Genomic DNA, 14067 nt, shown 5'->3' on the forward strand with positions numbered 1-14067 from the left:
CCCCATGTGTATAGTAAAACTAACATGATTTGCCACTTTTTCAAGGGATAGGAAGACCAGTTAGAACAATTTGGCTGTAGCACACGAGACAAAGACTGGTTCTGTCCATGATGGTAGTGCTGCTGATACTGTGTATGAAGTGGAGGATGTGACAGGGTAGAAGAGGAGTCAGCTGAATCTAATCTTTTATTCAGGTCTTCAAGCCTGACAGCTCTCACCACTTGCCAGCTGGTGACAGGTACATTTAAAAAAAAAAATATCTTTTTTTGACATCCTCGCTTCTCTAACAAAGGAGCTATTTAAAAATTCAACATGCTCCCTTGGAAAGCTTTAAATAGTTTCTGAATGTAACTGGCATTATGCTGTAACCCAATATTAAATAGTTTTGGGGAGGAATTGTTTAAATTGTTGAGGAAAACCTACATTTAAGTGTTACAAAGGAAAGGACGTGCTGCTATCTGCGAGAGGCATGGGGCTGTCGTGCAGAAGGATCTGGCCACCACCTTTCCTGGATCTGAAAAAGTAACCAGAGAAGGTCCCTATCTCAGTCAAGAATGAAGACAACTTATCTTCACTGCACCATATCCTCTCTTGACACAACTTGAAGACATCTTGTCCTAATCATCCAGGCAGTATCATGCTGGCTGTAGTCTGCAGCTGCCAAAATTTTGGAGAGTTTTGAGCTCCGAATCCTCTGCTCTCCAAGCTCTTGCACGACCAGAAAATATGAAGTGAGAACAGAAGAGGAAGAGATAGGTACAGAGCAGGATTTCAGTTCGACATTTAAAATTACTTTCCTTTATGGATCATCAGAAATCTGTCAATCTTCTGTAATATTTTAAAATAAAAGCAGATCAAACCAGAACCTCAGCAGATTTTTATTCACACCGAATAAATTCGCTATTCACTGCAGCAAGAAATTTAGCATCCTGTTCGGCCTCCCCTTCCACTATTTCATATCCAGTGGTCACAGCATGACTTCAGGCATTGCTTAGCTCTGCAAATACTGACCAGAGGACAGAGAAATATTTCTTGCACTTAAAATCTGTTATTTTCTAGCAGGAATCATTACTCAGATTCTCAATATGAACATTAAAGCCACTATCAGATGCAGCAATAATTAATTAACAACTAACTGTTTTCCAAAGTCATACTCCAAAGTCATACATGGAGAGCCACACCAGTAACAGCTTCTGATCCACCGCTATTTCCTTTTGTTTTCCTCTAAAATGTCTACTTACCCAAAGGGATTGCTGTGGAGAGACATTTTGCGGGTGAAAGCAACACACATTCAGATACAGCCCAGGGAACAAGGCAGCTGAATGTCTGCTCTTAGCTATTTTTAAAACATCCCCCATATTCATTAATAGGCTCGTGATGGGAGTAAGAGAAAAGAAAAAGATTGGTCGATGATGAAAATCTGCTTTTTTCCCCCCAAAAGACAGGTTTCTAACAAGGGGCTGTTAAGAGAAGCCAACGCTGTCCTTCCTTAGGGGACTGAAGGATGTGTATCAGGTTGGGATTCCTTACCAGATGCATCCCAAATCCCCCTGGCTCTGCCGAGTTACAGATGTTGCCCAGAAGAAGTCACAGTGGAGGCCCAGAAAATAGGGGAGAGAAACTCAACATTTTAATACTTTCTAAAATAAACTGACAGAGATGATGAATATTTTTCACCTCTCAAAAGGATAAAGAGATCAAATAACAACATGTAAGCATCCTTTAAATAATGTATCACTCACCAGATCTATATTTTGCATTATGTCCTGGAAGGAAGGGTGAGTTCGAAATTGCTCAAAGAGATCCCGCTTGTAAAGCAGCGCGTACACCAAATTTGGGTTGTGATGAAGAGAATTTGTCAAGCAGGAGTTGATGATCTCCAACATCATTCGGATCACTTCCTCGATCACATTCAGATCTTGCGCCTTTAAGAAAGGAATAAAAGGTTAGCGTGCCCTTTTCCATTGTAAAATATATTAGGTAATAAAGACAGAGCACAGGTAATTATTACTAATGGAGCTATTAGCTGGTTAACGTCTCAATGGTGAGCAAATCTGGCATGCCTGTATCTGGAAAGAGATCTGTTTTCTCCTGTAATAACCAAAATTTTAACCGAAATGCACTGCACTCTGTTATTCAGCCTCATAGTTTGATTCTCTCAACAGGAGCTATCTTCTCAAGCCAAAAAGCATTAACATACTGTAATCAGCCAAATTCACTACGGGTTAAGTCAGCTTAGTCTTTTCAACCCTTCCTATGCTAAGTAAAAGCACTTCAGCATACATTTAATTTAATACATTTTCTGTTGAGCCCCTGCTTGGGGAGGAGGGATAGGGAGAAGAGAGGAAAAAAAATCAGAAAAATAAAAAATGGCTGGTGAAAGAGAAAAGCAAAAACAGGAGAAGGAAAACTGATTGGGATCAAAACCCATTGCACCTTGAACATCTGCCACTGTTCTCCAGACTTTGTCCTTGGCCTTTTTTTTGTATTGTTTTGGCACTGAAGAATACTTGTAATAAATGAAAAAAGAAATCTCCTTTTGTAGCACACTAAGCCTTAATGCTCAAGATAAACTTGTAGAGCTTTTCATCTTGTCAATGCCTTTAACAAACCATTCCTGATGATTTTGAAACTCAAACTTTCTAAGCTGAACAAGCTGGCATGTGAACCCCTGCTAGCCTTCTGGATTTCTCTCCTTGGGCTGCACATCAGGATATGCCTGATACAGTTGTTCAGACTGGAGAGCTGTCTGTCCTCCCTTGGGATAGGGGAAAAAAAGGCAAATCTGCTTTGTTTGTATTGTTAGGTCTCTCCACCACATCAAACGTTGGACTGTGAGACTTTACGGGTCTGGCAAGAAGGTGAATCATACCAAACCGGCTTGAGTTTTTCTGCTTAATACGAACGCTGAAACCACTAGCATTTACTTTTGCCGGCTGCCTACAAAGCAGTCATTTTCTGAGTTATCATAAGGCACTTAACGAGGCTGTACTTGCAACAGCGTTTTGTTGGACTGTCAGTCAATCTGTACATAGTTGAGTTATTTTCTACTCTAAGGAGCGTTGTAGGAATCGTCACTTGTCAGATATATGCTCTTACCAAGGCAGAAGAGAATATGGGAACTTGTCATTACCCTGGTTAGACTCATGCAGACCTGCTCCTCCATCTCTTCCACGGTGCTGAGGACCGTGGAGAAGAGAGTGCCCGTTCTCATACTGCTGCTGAAATGCAGCAGAACTCTAATTTGGTTATCCACACCGCTTGTCTTCTGCATGTACAAAGGCGATTTAAGTGATGAAAGCCTTTTGAAATTCTTGTTTGAAGAACAATATTTGGCGCACACAGTACAACGAAATTTTCTTCTTTAGCAATGATGTCTGACTGACTGTGGAGGTTAGAGATTTTTTTCCCAAATGAGGGAGCATCTTTTTTAATAGCTTTGCCTCAGCCACCTGAATTACCGTTGTAGTGTAGCTAACAATGTTGGCAGAAACCCTGACAAAGCCGATCGCCGCAGCTACTTAGTCTGTCAATGGGATCGCATTCTTCTATGACAGAAACAATCCTTGCATTCAAAGCACAGGTGATTCCTCTGCCTGTAGTTTCCTAGCTAGTGTGCTATGAAATAGCATCCCAGTTAGATGCTGTGAAATGTGTATAATGCAAAATACTAGACAAAACCTGCAATAATTGCTTCAGCTAGAATCTGAAGAAAAATCCAGACCTGGCTAACTCATCTGTGGAGTGGTACGTGCCTATCAACTTGGATTTAATTCAGAATATGGTATGTTATGGTGGCTTCTAAAAAAACTCTGAGCATCGGCGCAATTCTCTCCCCAATGCAGCAGGATGACCTAGTGGCTGAGACTACTAGGTGCTACCCTAAAATACAGAATACATTACTTTTGCAGAAACATTATGATTCAGGATCAAGTGAGATCTATCCAGTTACCAGAACGGTAACCAGCCACACAATTGTTTTTCGAAAACTAAATGCTTTTTAACAAAATATGTTCACCTTAAAACCTGGGCATACAGCTAGTTTAAGCAGAAAGTGTTGCTAACTATCTACAAACATGTTATTTCAAGAAAAGGCAGACTCAGCTATTGGTCAGCTTCAAACAATTAAAAGTTACCAGAGGTTATTGCTCAGTAATTATATTTAAAGTTTTTAGAACCTGATGGACAGAACCAACCATCTGTTTTTCAGCAATGGTGTTGCAGGTGAAGAATCTGGGACCCAAATGAAGAAATCCAGGAGCTACAGTGAAGATTTTTACCCATAACTGACTATACAAAAAAAAAAACATTTATAAGAAGAATGAGCCATAAAGGACAGAGAAGTGGGATTGAATCCCAGTATTGCATATATGTTATCTGAAGAGCTGTACGCTCCTATAATTAGCGATTAAAGCATTTGTAAAGGCTTAAAAGTTTTCAAAACAGGAAAAAACAAGCAGAAAGCCAAGGACAGCATTTGGATGAGACAATGGAGAAATGCTGTAAGAGCTGATAAAATGCTGTGTGCTTTTGTTGCTCTGTATCACCAGTATCAAGCTACGGCCCCTCTGCATCTAGACATGGCGTCACGACAGATATAAATAAGGTTACAAAAACATTTCGCAGTTGAAGAGTAGTAGTTTATCACCCTGCGTATTAACTTTCAGACCAGCTGAACACAGCTGAAACGCTGAACATGTATGGCCAAGAGAAGGACTACCACATCATCCACAGTAACCCTGTAAGACTATTTTTTTGACTGAATTAGCTGTTATATGAAAAGAAAAGCCAGATATTGATTTTGCGGGGACAGGTAGACAAGTTTCAATCTATTAAACGGTACATTTAAATGAGCGAGGACTTAAAAGTAATGGCATTTTCCTATTGCCTACAACTGAATATTCAATGTGGCATTCACATCTAAAATTATTAGAGTATTCCTTTACAAACCGGGGCTCAGCTGCCTCTGTTGATACTAATGAGTACCAGTCCTTCCCCTCTTTTTTTTTTTTTTGTTTATGCCCATAATAATAATTATACCCATCATTAAAAGAAACTTGGAAGCTAAAGCTTGGTACCAACTTTTTGAGACTGAAATCATGCCTACAAAAGTGATAGGAATGTAGGACAGCACTAACATTACTGTGGGTAAACCTAGGTAACCATCTCATGGTTCCTTCTCAGGACAGGAATTAAATGTGGTAGTTTTTTTGCAAAGATTTTCATTTTCAAAGCAAAAAGCCAGATGCTTGGTCATGTTCCAGTTGCACAAGGAACAAACCAGGCTGCAACAGCTACAACAGATCCAGGTACAGTTCTGGGTAGTCTGGGTCTCTTTCGTTAAAAGAAAAAGGAACAAACAAGTGATAATGCCAGAGAAAAGAGAATGGAAACAAGCTGAGAGGATGCAGAAGAAAACAGGACGAGCACAGGAATGAGAACATTATCTGGAGAAAAATAATTTGAGTTTGATAAACACTAACAAGGAACACACAAATATGCAAAGCCAAGGCAAACTACGGGCAGAGCTGTTCTCGTCTCTGACTATCCTGGAATACTGTTGCTTTCCTTACTGCAATTAATTAATTAGCATGACATCCTCCTGGGCAAAGACTTCCAGAGAGTTCAGTGCTTACTTCTGGAAAACCACTGATGTGTAAAAACAGTTGAAAAGTATATGGCTTATAAAATATCAGAGAAGTCAAGCAGCCTAAACGCCAAACCCCAGGCAGGTGCTCACAGTTCGGTTCCTTACAGGCATGGTTATCCATCAAAAAATAAAGCAGTTGAATCACTGTCAGTGGAGGATGCAAGATCTCAGCGCCACCAAAAACCTGCCTAATTTATGGTACCCATCTTCTGTTTCTTACATTGGAACATTCTGAGTGCTCATCCTTTTGATTTAATTTGACATTAAATTAATTTTCATTTTTATAATAATAGAAACTGGTTAAAAAAGTTCTATTAGGAATGAATGCAAATCTCCAGCCTCTAAATATTAATAATTTTTAGGAGAGAAAGGGAGGCATGTCCATGTGTCATTCAGGTTAACTTTGCTTAACCATCCCTCATGGCTTGTACCGTCTAATAAAAACTGAGACAAAATTATTCGGCTTTCTCTTTTCTTCCCTCCTATGCTAGTTTATATGGAAAACAGTAGTCATTTGAAAATCAGAATTTCAGCCACTTGTGATGTTACGAAGAGACATTTATAAGCAAGGGTGGACATGAGGCTGTCTTTCACGATGCAGTAAGCTTTGTATTAAGTTTCAGAGAAAGGAATACTTTTTTTAAGATTTCTGGTAGTCTTGCTGAAGCCATTTTCTCTGCGATCTCATCAGCCCGATGTTCACTTCAGCCAGCCTTCGGCTGCCACATCAGATGTGTCCTCACCACAGAGCTGATTTGAGTGCTCCTGTCCCCGCTTCGGCTCCGAGCCGCACAGAAGCCCCTCGCTTGAGCCCAGCTCATCTTTCGACCTTCGGTCCTGGGTACAGGCTGTGAGCTGAGCGCTGCTCCGTTTCTGGGTGGTACCCGCCGTATTTCACAGCACAGATGCAAGCTGGATGGTGGTAGATTTCTTAATGACATTTTGCCAGAAAGATGGCTGGAGGCTCAGCTACAGCATCCCATCGTGGCCATGCAACCTGAGCTAGGTTAACTGTTCCATTGCCAGCCACCAGTTACCAGCAGTGACAGTATAGCTGAATTCAAGGAAATATTGAAGTCTTGATTTCAGGGTGAGGAATGAAATAATTACAGTTTTCTTTAGGCTAAAAACTTAGCCTTTCAATACTTAAAGAGGGCTTAGAAGAAAGATGGGGACAGACTTTTTAGTAGGGCCTGTAGCGACAGGACAAGGGGGAATCGTTTTAAACTAAAAGAGGGGAGATTCAGACTAGATAGAAGGAAGAAATGTTTTACGGTGAGGGTGAGACACTGGCACAGGTTGCCCAGAGAGGTGGTAGATGCCCCATCCCTGGGAACATTCAAGCCCAGGCTGGACGGGGCTCTGAGCAACCTGATCTAGTTGAAGATGTCCCTGCCCATGGCAGGGGGGTTGGACTAGATGGCCTTTAAAGGTCCCTTCCCACCCAAACCATTAGATGATTCTATTCTACGATTCTAAAAAGCACTAGTGCACAAACGTAAGTCTCATATCATGTCCACATGATGTATTATAATACGATTATATATTTATTCCAAGCTAGAATTCAGTTAAATGCAACTTTTTTTTTTTTCCTTTTACCTGGATGTATAGTAATCTGTAATCCAAAGCAACAAATAATTGTAAGCCTAACCAGGTCTGCTTTGCAACTTTTTTAAAAACCAGAGATCTAACAGCGCACCTTTTCCGTTGCAGCAAGATCCATATGCATGATGCTATGCAGTATACAACAATACGTGTATACATCCAGGACACTACTGCCTACTAAAAAAGCCCCGCTTCTCACCGTGCCTTCACATCGCAGCAATTTTCCAGCCAACTGATACTTTCAGCTAAATAACTGCTAGAGGCTTCTGCGTGTTGAAATGGCACGACGATGAATGCTATCAAAAAGGCAGTTATACAGTTAGCACAATCTGAGCAGGAAGAAGCTTATCTGCCTAAAAAAAACAAAACCCGAGCAGGGATGGGTAATGCAATACGCTAGAGTAAAAAAACGGGAAAGGCACACCATAGTGAAGTCTTAATCCAAAGAAACCTGATGAAATAAAGTGGAAATGTCACCTGTAATAGCAAAAGAAATACATGATGGAAATGCAGGCTGACAAAAAAAACATGTCCAAACACAGTTCTGAACTTATTGCTTATGACAATTGGCTTTTAGCAAGTGGTATCTCGCTGCCAGTAATAGGATGCCTTGACATTTGAATTTCCAAAAGTGCAAATTTCTTTACGTTAAAGCTCGGTGGCTTTAGTTCACAATTAATGACACTGCAAGCCCCTCTCCAGTGGAACGAGGAGTGCATATAGTATGCAAAAGCTGTAAAGAAGCTACCTAAAGGAGCTTTAGCTTGAGATGCTTTAACAGTTTCCTTCCTAACAACTCCACAATTCAAAGCAGCAGAACCATCTCTGACTTTCCACTTTCCCAGCTAGCTCTGACTGCCCCCTCAAGGTCATTTGCTCCCTTTGCCTCTCTTTGCAAGTCCAATCCTCCTCTCCCAGCACCGAGGAAGAGCCAGAGGAAGGTGCAGCAAGCAGCGGGTACAAGCACTCTGCGTTACCAGGCAGGGCTGCGTCATGTTTGTGTTGCTGCGTCCACGCGGTGGGGACCAGTCATCCTCAGATCTGAGGCTGAAGGCTACCGTGTGGATAAGGGAATAGACAGAGGAAAGGTGAGAGTGAAGGTTGCACAGGCAACCTTAATTATGGCCTTTCTTCATTCTGAGCCCCTAACTGTGACGCCTCACTATAATTCTTCACATGTAATATTTTCAGTGAGTTCTTTCCCCCCCAAGAGGATTTGTAAACATAAACATAAAATCTTGACTAATCAACTACTTCCTTCATGACGCAGATAGGACTTTAAAGGCAATTTTGTCAGCAATGGAAAACAAAAGGATACACACACCATACACTTAACACATACCAAAAGGCTAATAATGCCCCATTAACCCCAAACAGACAACTCCTGCCGTTCTTCTTTTTACCAGGGAGAAACAAGGAGGAAAAATTTTGGTAAACTGTTCCAGATCCATCAGCTGCATCCACAAAATATCTAGATGAACAGCCAGCTTCAGTTAATTTTCCATTACATTTTTTTTCAGTTAGTTTTATACATGCTAAGGACTACTTCAAATGATTATGGTTTTGGACATTCAGTAGTTAGCTCTTCCATGCCTGCCTGTAACGCAGCTATTATAAACTCCAGGGTGATGTACTGTCTTGTATGGAATAGACAAGTTGACACTCCAGGGAATTTCACCTTGATAACATAATTTAACAGCATCCACAATTATGGTGATGTAAACTTCCCTTTCCTCTTTACAGGGGAATTTCTACAGTTAAATAGTTTCAAATAATTTTTTTTATTTTTAGTTACTTTAAGAGAAGCATATGTATCTTGTTTGTATTAGCTTTGGGGAGCTTCCAAGAAAGCTGTCTGAATTTCCTGCATTTTCAGCAGAAAATAAAACCTTCAACAAAATAAACTCGCTCTGCCAAAGGATTGGAAGAGCAGAGGGGAAAGAAGGAAGCACACAAGAAAGCTGCTCTTACACTCAATGCGCAAATGAACTTCAAAGCCAAGCCTTTGGTGACAGAAATCTTATCTTCATCTATTTTACTGGCATATACTCTTTGGCTGTTCTATGTCAAACCTAGATAACTTCTGGCCATAATGTTGAATTGTGGGACAGTAGGTATTAAGTGAAAAATTGCAGGGCTTATGGTGACTGTAACCTCAAAAACTAACCCCGGCATCTCTGACCACTGCTTAGAAATGAAAGTAGAGCTCTCACACCGGAGCAAAGTTTCTTGCCAGACACTTTACTAAATAAATCTACCATCCTGACGCTCGCTATCATTGCCTTCCCGAATAACCGAGAAAGCTGAAAGAGCAGGTTTTCAGCAATGTCTCACCATTTTGTCAAGCCAGCCCATGCAGTAATTTCTCTTCTCCCAAGAGAAACACAATGCTGTCAGCCTGTATCACGACGCAAACCTCCAGGACAGCCTGCGACAAGGCTACACTAGAGGAAATGCTGAGGTGGTTTGTCCTATCCCAGAGAAAACAGCCCGGGAGCAGTCTGCTCCAAGGGAAAAACATGCCAAACGACACTTGCCAAGGTAGCAAACCCAACTGCTTCAATACTCCGAAAAACTGTTTGCCACAGGGTTTGACTTCAATAGCCACTGACCAAGAAAATGTAAAGCTGTTTCTGAGGACATGTATATATCCGAATGAAGGTGTAGCTACTTTATTGGTACTTCTCATGCGGCTTCACCGTAGCGTGTTTATTATTTGGCCAACCTACTGCTAATCCACAACTCAACTCCTGGTCACACCTTCGCCTTCATCTCTTCTTCCATCCATACCCTTGCTATCTTTGCAATTCCAATCCTAAAACACTTCACATTGAAATACTTTAACTTATCCCTATCCCCCTATAAAGTCAGGTTCCCAAATCAATCGAAAATTTCTAGACATTGGCTTAAATTCCCTAACTGCTTTACCGGTTCTTGGTGATGCTTCACTCTCTTCGCGCTGTGCACATTCTATCTGTTTACGGAGGATTTTACAGCTGGAAAATCTGGTTTATTTAATTCTTGAACTGCATATCCCTGTTTGAAATTAATAGTGGCATGGGAAGTTAACTGGCAAACAGTTTTAGCAGAGTAACTCCTTCACTGAATGAGCAGTGAAGTATATTCTCTCTTTTTAGAGAGGATCTCTTCTAGCAGCATGGCAAAACTTCAGGAGGAGGGATAGACATTGACTCCACCTGATAGTCTGGTTTTTAGGGAGATGTGACCTAAAGGTGTCTCAGTTCCCAGGAGAATGCTACGACTACTAAGCTATTCTCTAAGTAGGGCTCCTCTGCTTTAAAAAGAAAGAATGAGCAGCCGTCTGGACCCAAAGGATGGAGAGGCACCTCAGTGCTGGAGAGATACAGACTGTAGCATTTTTGTGAGACTGGGGTTCAGTATCACGACTGCAGAAGGTGTTCAGTTCCAGAGAGCAGGACTTTAGATAGTCCTCCTCTTTGGCATTTCATCCCAACATCCCAGCTTTTCCAAACTCCATTCTTGGGAACCTCCCATCTAATTCAAGTTCTGAATTCCACCCTGGAAAGCAAAGGGGTGACAAGTCTCCTTCCCCAGTAATTTCCAAGGATGGCAAAATGACAAATCAACTATACAGATCAAATAAAATGATTTTCACCCCAACTGCCTGAGGAAAGTAAATGACTATGGAAGGCGTTTACTCAAGGTCAAGCTTCAGAGGCCGGTCTAAACCCACCAAGAAGCTCCAGCATAAGCGGATCCACCGCAGTGCCCAAAATACCTGATGGTCACCAGCTCGGGGCTCCAGTACTGTCCATGCAAGAGCACATCCAAACCACAGGCAACCGTGACAACAAAATGCAAATAGGATTTAGCAGAACTAAGCCTGATCATTTTCTAAGGTCCCACAAAACCTGGGAGGCAACTGTTGCTAGGAAAATGACAACGTTCATACTAAGAAAATTGAAGTTAAAACTGTGAATCTGCATTTTTCTCAAATCAGGCTTGAAATAATAATGACGTTTTCTTGCTGTTGAAAGGAAACGGAGAATTCTCCATTCCTCCTTGAAACTAAGCAGCATTCCCTAAAGGTATGGGAAGATTTTGTTTAGTTTGACTGGTAGAACAGGAAAGGACAAGTTCCATATGCAACCCCAACTCCAACATACAAAGGTAAATAGATCATCATGATACAGGCTTTAATTAACAGAACCTGTCTACCTTGAGTAGAGTTCAAGGACTTTAAAGACGTTACTCAAGTGAAAAAGTTTCTGATTCCAGCACTACACATGCAGCTTAGCTGTAAAATGTCACCAGCAAAACCGTTCAGAGGTGTTATGCAGTAATTACTGCTACGTGAACTGAAACTTCGACACTTCCTAATTAATTTCTTTTTTAAATTGCACAGCAGGTCTTATATAACACATAAAGTTTCACATTTTTGCATTTAATATGTAAATGCTACTTAATGAAATCTCTAGACCTAAAAGTCTATTCCCTAAAGATGACTTCTGATGAACCTCTTTGAAGCAAGTGAGCCTCCAAAAAGGAACAAGCTTAACACTTTTTGCAGGAGGGTTCAGTTGCTAACATACATACCGATGCTTCTGTTTTAGTATGTACCTAAGTCCAGATTTAAGAATCCTTATCATATCTTTAATGCTTGTTTGGAATGGGTTCTTACACGTTTTATCCTATGTGATGTTGAACTAAAGTGTAGAAGCCCTTATTTCTATCATGAAGAAAAGTAAGTTGGAAAAACATTGCATCTTGCAAAAAGACAGAAAAAAGACCAATTAGCAATTTAAACCAAACAGTTTTCTTCACATTTTCCCTTCACACCTCCCAAACTTTCCTCCATACAGTACACCACAGTTATAGGAATGTAATTTATCCACCAGTTCCTTATAGCCTCAGCATCATCTCTGACTATATTATCAACTATTTTCTTCACCTTTGGTGTTATATTTGGCAGTAACAACTATGACACTCCCTTCAAAATACATGTACATCTAAGAGCATATTTCCAATGAACCAACTGCTGTCATTCAAGAAAATCACTCAGTGCTACAGATTTTGCAGGCCTATCTTCAGTGTCTAAGCAATTTTAATTGAGAAAGTATCAAAACTAACAGAATAAATACCGATCTCTCACTAAAGCTGTCGACTGCACAGAAGCTGAATTCAGAAGTTCTCCACTGGTTCCTTACTGATTGGATACTGTGGTTCAGCATCTTTGCCATGACATTTGAAAACCATCGTTGCCTTGGAACTATGATAGTTGTCTTCCACTGAAAGTACCACTCCGAATAATTTTGACCCTACTTAAGAGGAGTAACATCACAACCAAGACTGTGGAATCCAAGTCCTCGATAATCCACACAGACGGCATCAAGTTTCCGTAATTTCCATACTATCCAAGCAGAAGATCTTCTGGTTCTGATGACGCACAGGATGTTAGTGGGAAAAGTCTCCACACACTCAGCAGCCATGAAGTTCTGTATTCTTGCCCTGAGGGTGAAAATTGCTATTGAAATTTCTGTGGGAGGCATAAGAAAGTCAGAAGGAGTTGGCAGAGCTGACATTTCACATCAGTACCGTTCGGGGAATGTCAAGGAGGCAAGGGAAGCGGTGTTTCCTCCCGTGGCTCAGCAGTGTAAGACTCACGCTTTTGCTCAAACAAGAAAAATCACTGCTAAGGTAAACCAAGTCAAATAAGACATTAAAAGAAAATCAGCATAAAAGAAAACTGTAGATGGCCTCCTGACAATATTAGCCATGTTTAGTAATAATAATAATAATAATAATAATGGTTGATTTAGCTGGTTGCCGTTCACACAGAAGGTGACAGTGTGCACACAGAAAACTTTTGATGTTGGCACAGAATTCTTTGCGTCTTGTAGCTCCTTACTAGCTTACTAGCAGTGCACGATAAAAAATGTCAGGTCCCAGATAATAGACACTTGGTAAGGGATTATGGTACTAGATTCCCAAACTGTTGTGAGCAGGAATATGCTGCTTTACAGCCATCATTTTACCCCAGAACTGAAGCTGTATCATGGAGAGTGCTTTTATTTCTTCTGATATATTAAGACATAGCAGCATGGTTAGAAAAGTAATTCAGAAATACAACTCTTTATGAGACCACTTGGCAGACTTACTCTACTAATTCTTTCAGTGGTGTTAAATATTTTGAAAATCAAAGGGGATAGATAAAGATGTGAGAAACCTATCATAGTAAAAGGAAAAACTGCATTATTGGTCTTTGAAGTGGTTTGCAGTCTAAAGGATCTATAGGTAAGCCCTTTTAGAATATCATAAAGTATAAGAAAGTGTTTTTATTTGTTTTCCTCTTAGCTTACCACCTCTTCAAAACTAGTCACTGCCAGTAGTAGTATCATTTATTCTATTAAGATGGGCCTGAAAAACCACCATAACCACATTTCAAGAACTGCTCTCACAGGCTGAATAAAATGCAAATAGGAAGGAGATGAGAAACAGCCTTTTGAGAGCTGATAGCAGGCAAACCAAATAAATGGAGTAACTTTTAGATTAAATGTTGTTTTTACTACATTCCATCTTATTTTTCAAGTGCGTTCCCCTGGACATTGCATCAATTCTGATAAACAGAGAAGCTGGTGACCACTGCTCTGCTTCCTGCCGAATGGTCTGGAAGCACACAGCAGCCGTAGCCTGAATGACGAAAAATGAACCTTTAACTGAGATTTGGAAAACCCCAAACTCACAGAAAATAATTCTAGAAGCCTGTGTACATAGGTACCCGTTCCAAAATGAACTATAAGCAACAATTGACATTTTTTCAAATGCTGAAG

The 14067-nt window shown here is 40.6% G+C and overlaps 1 protein-coding gene across 1 annotated transcript in view; it reads right to left on the minus strand.

Moving 5' to 3' along the window:
• The window catches only part of DYM (dymeclin), a 136333-nt gene that overhangs the window by 37601 nt on the left and 84665 nt on the right, over window positions 1–14067 (minus strand). Inside the window, exon 8 of the mRNA XM_009588166.1 lies at window positions 1743–1925. Within this exon, the coding sequence (XP_009586461.1) occupies window positions 1743–1925 (183 nt within the window). The remainder of the gene's footprint in view (window positions 1–1742; window positions 1926–14067) is intronic.

This window comes from Fulmarus glacialis, unplaced genomic scaffold (assembly GCF_000690835.1).
Source record: "Fulmarus glacialis isolate BGI_N327 unplaced genomic scaffold, ASM69083v1 scaffold722, whole genome shotgun sequence".
In the NCBI taxonomy this organism is placed as follows: domain Eukaryota; kingdom Metazoa; phylum Chordata; class Aves; order Procellariiformes; family Procellariidae; genus Fulmarus; species Fulmarus glacialis.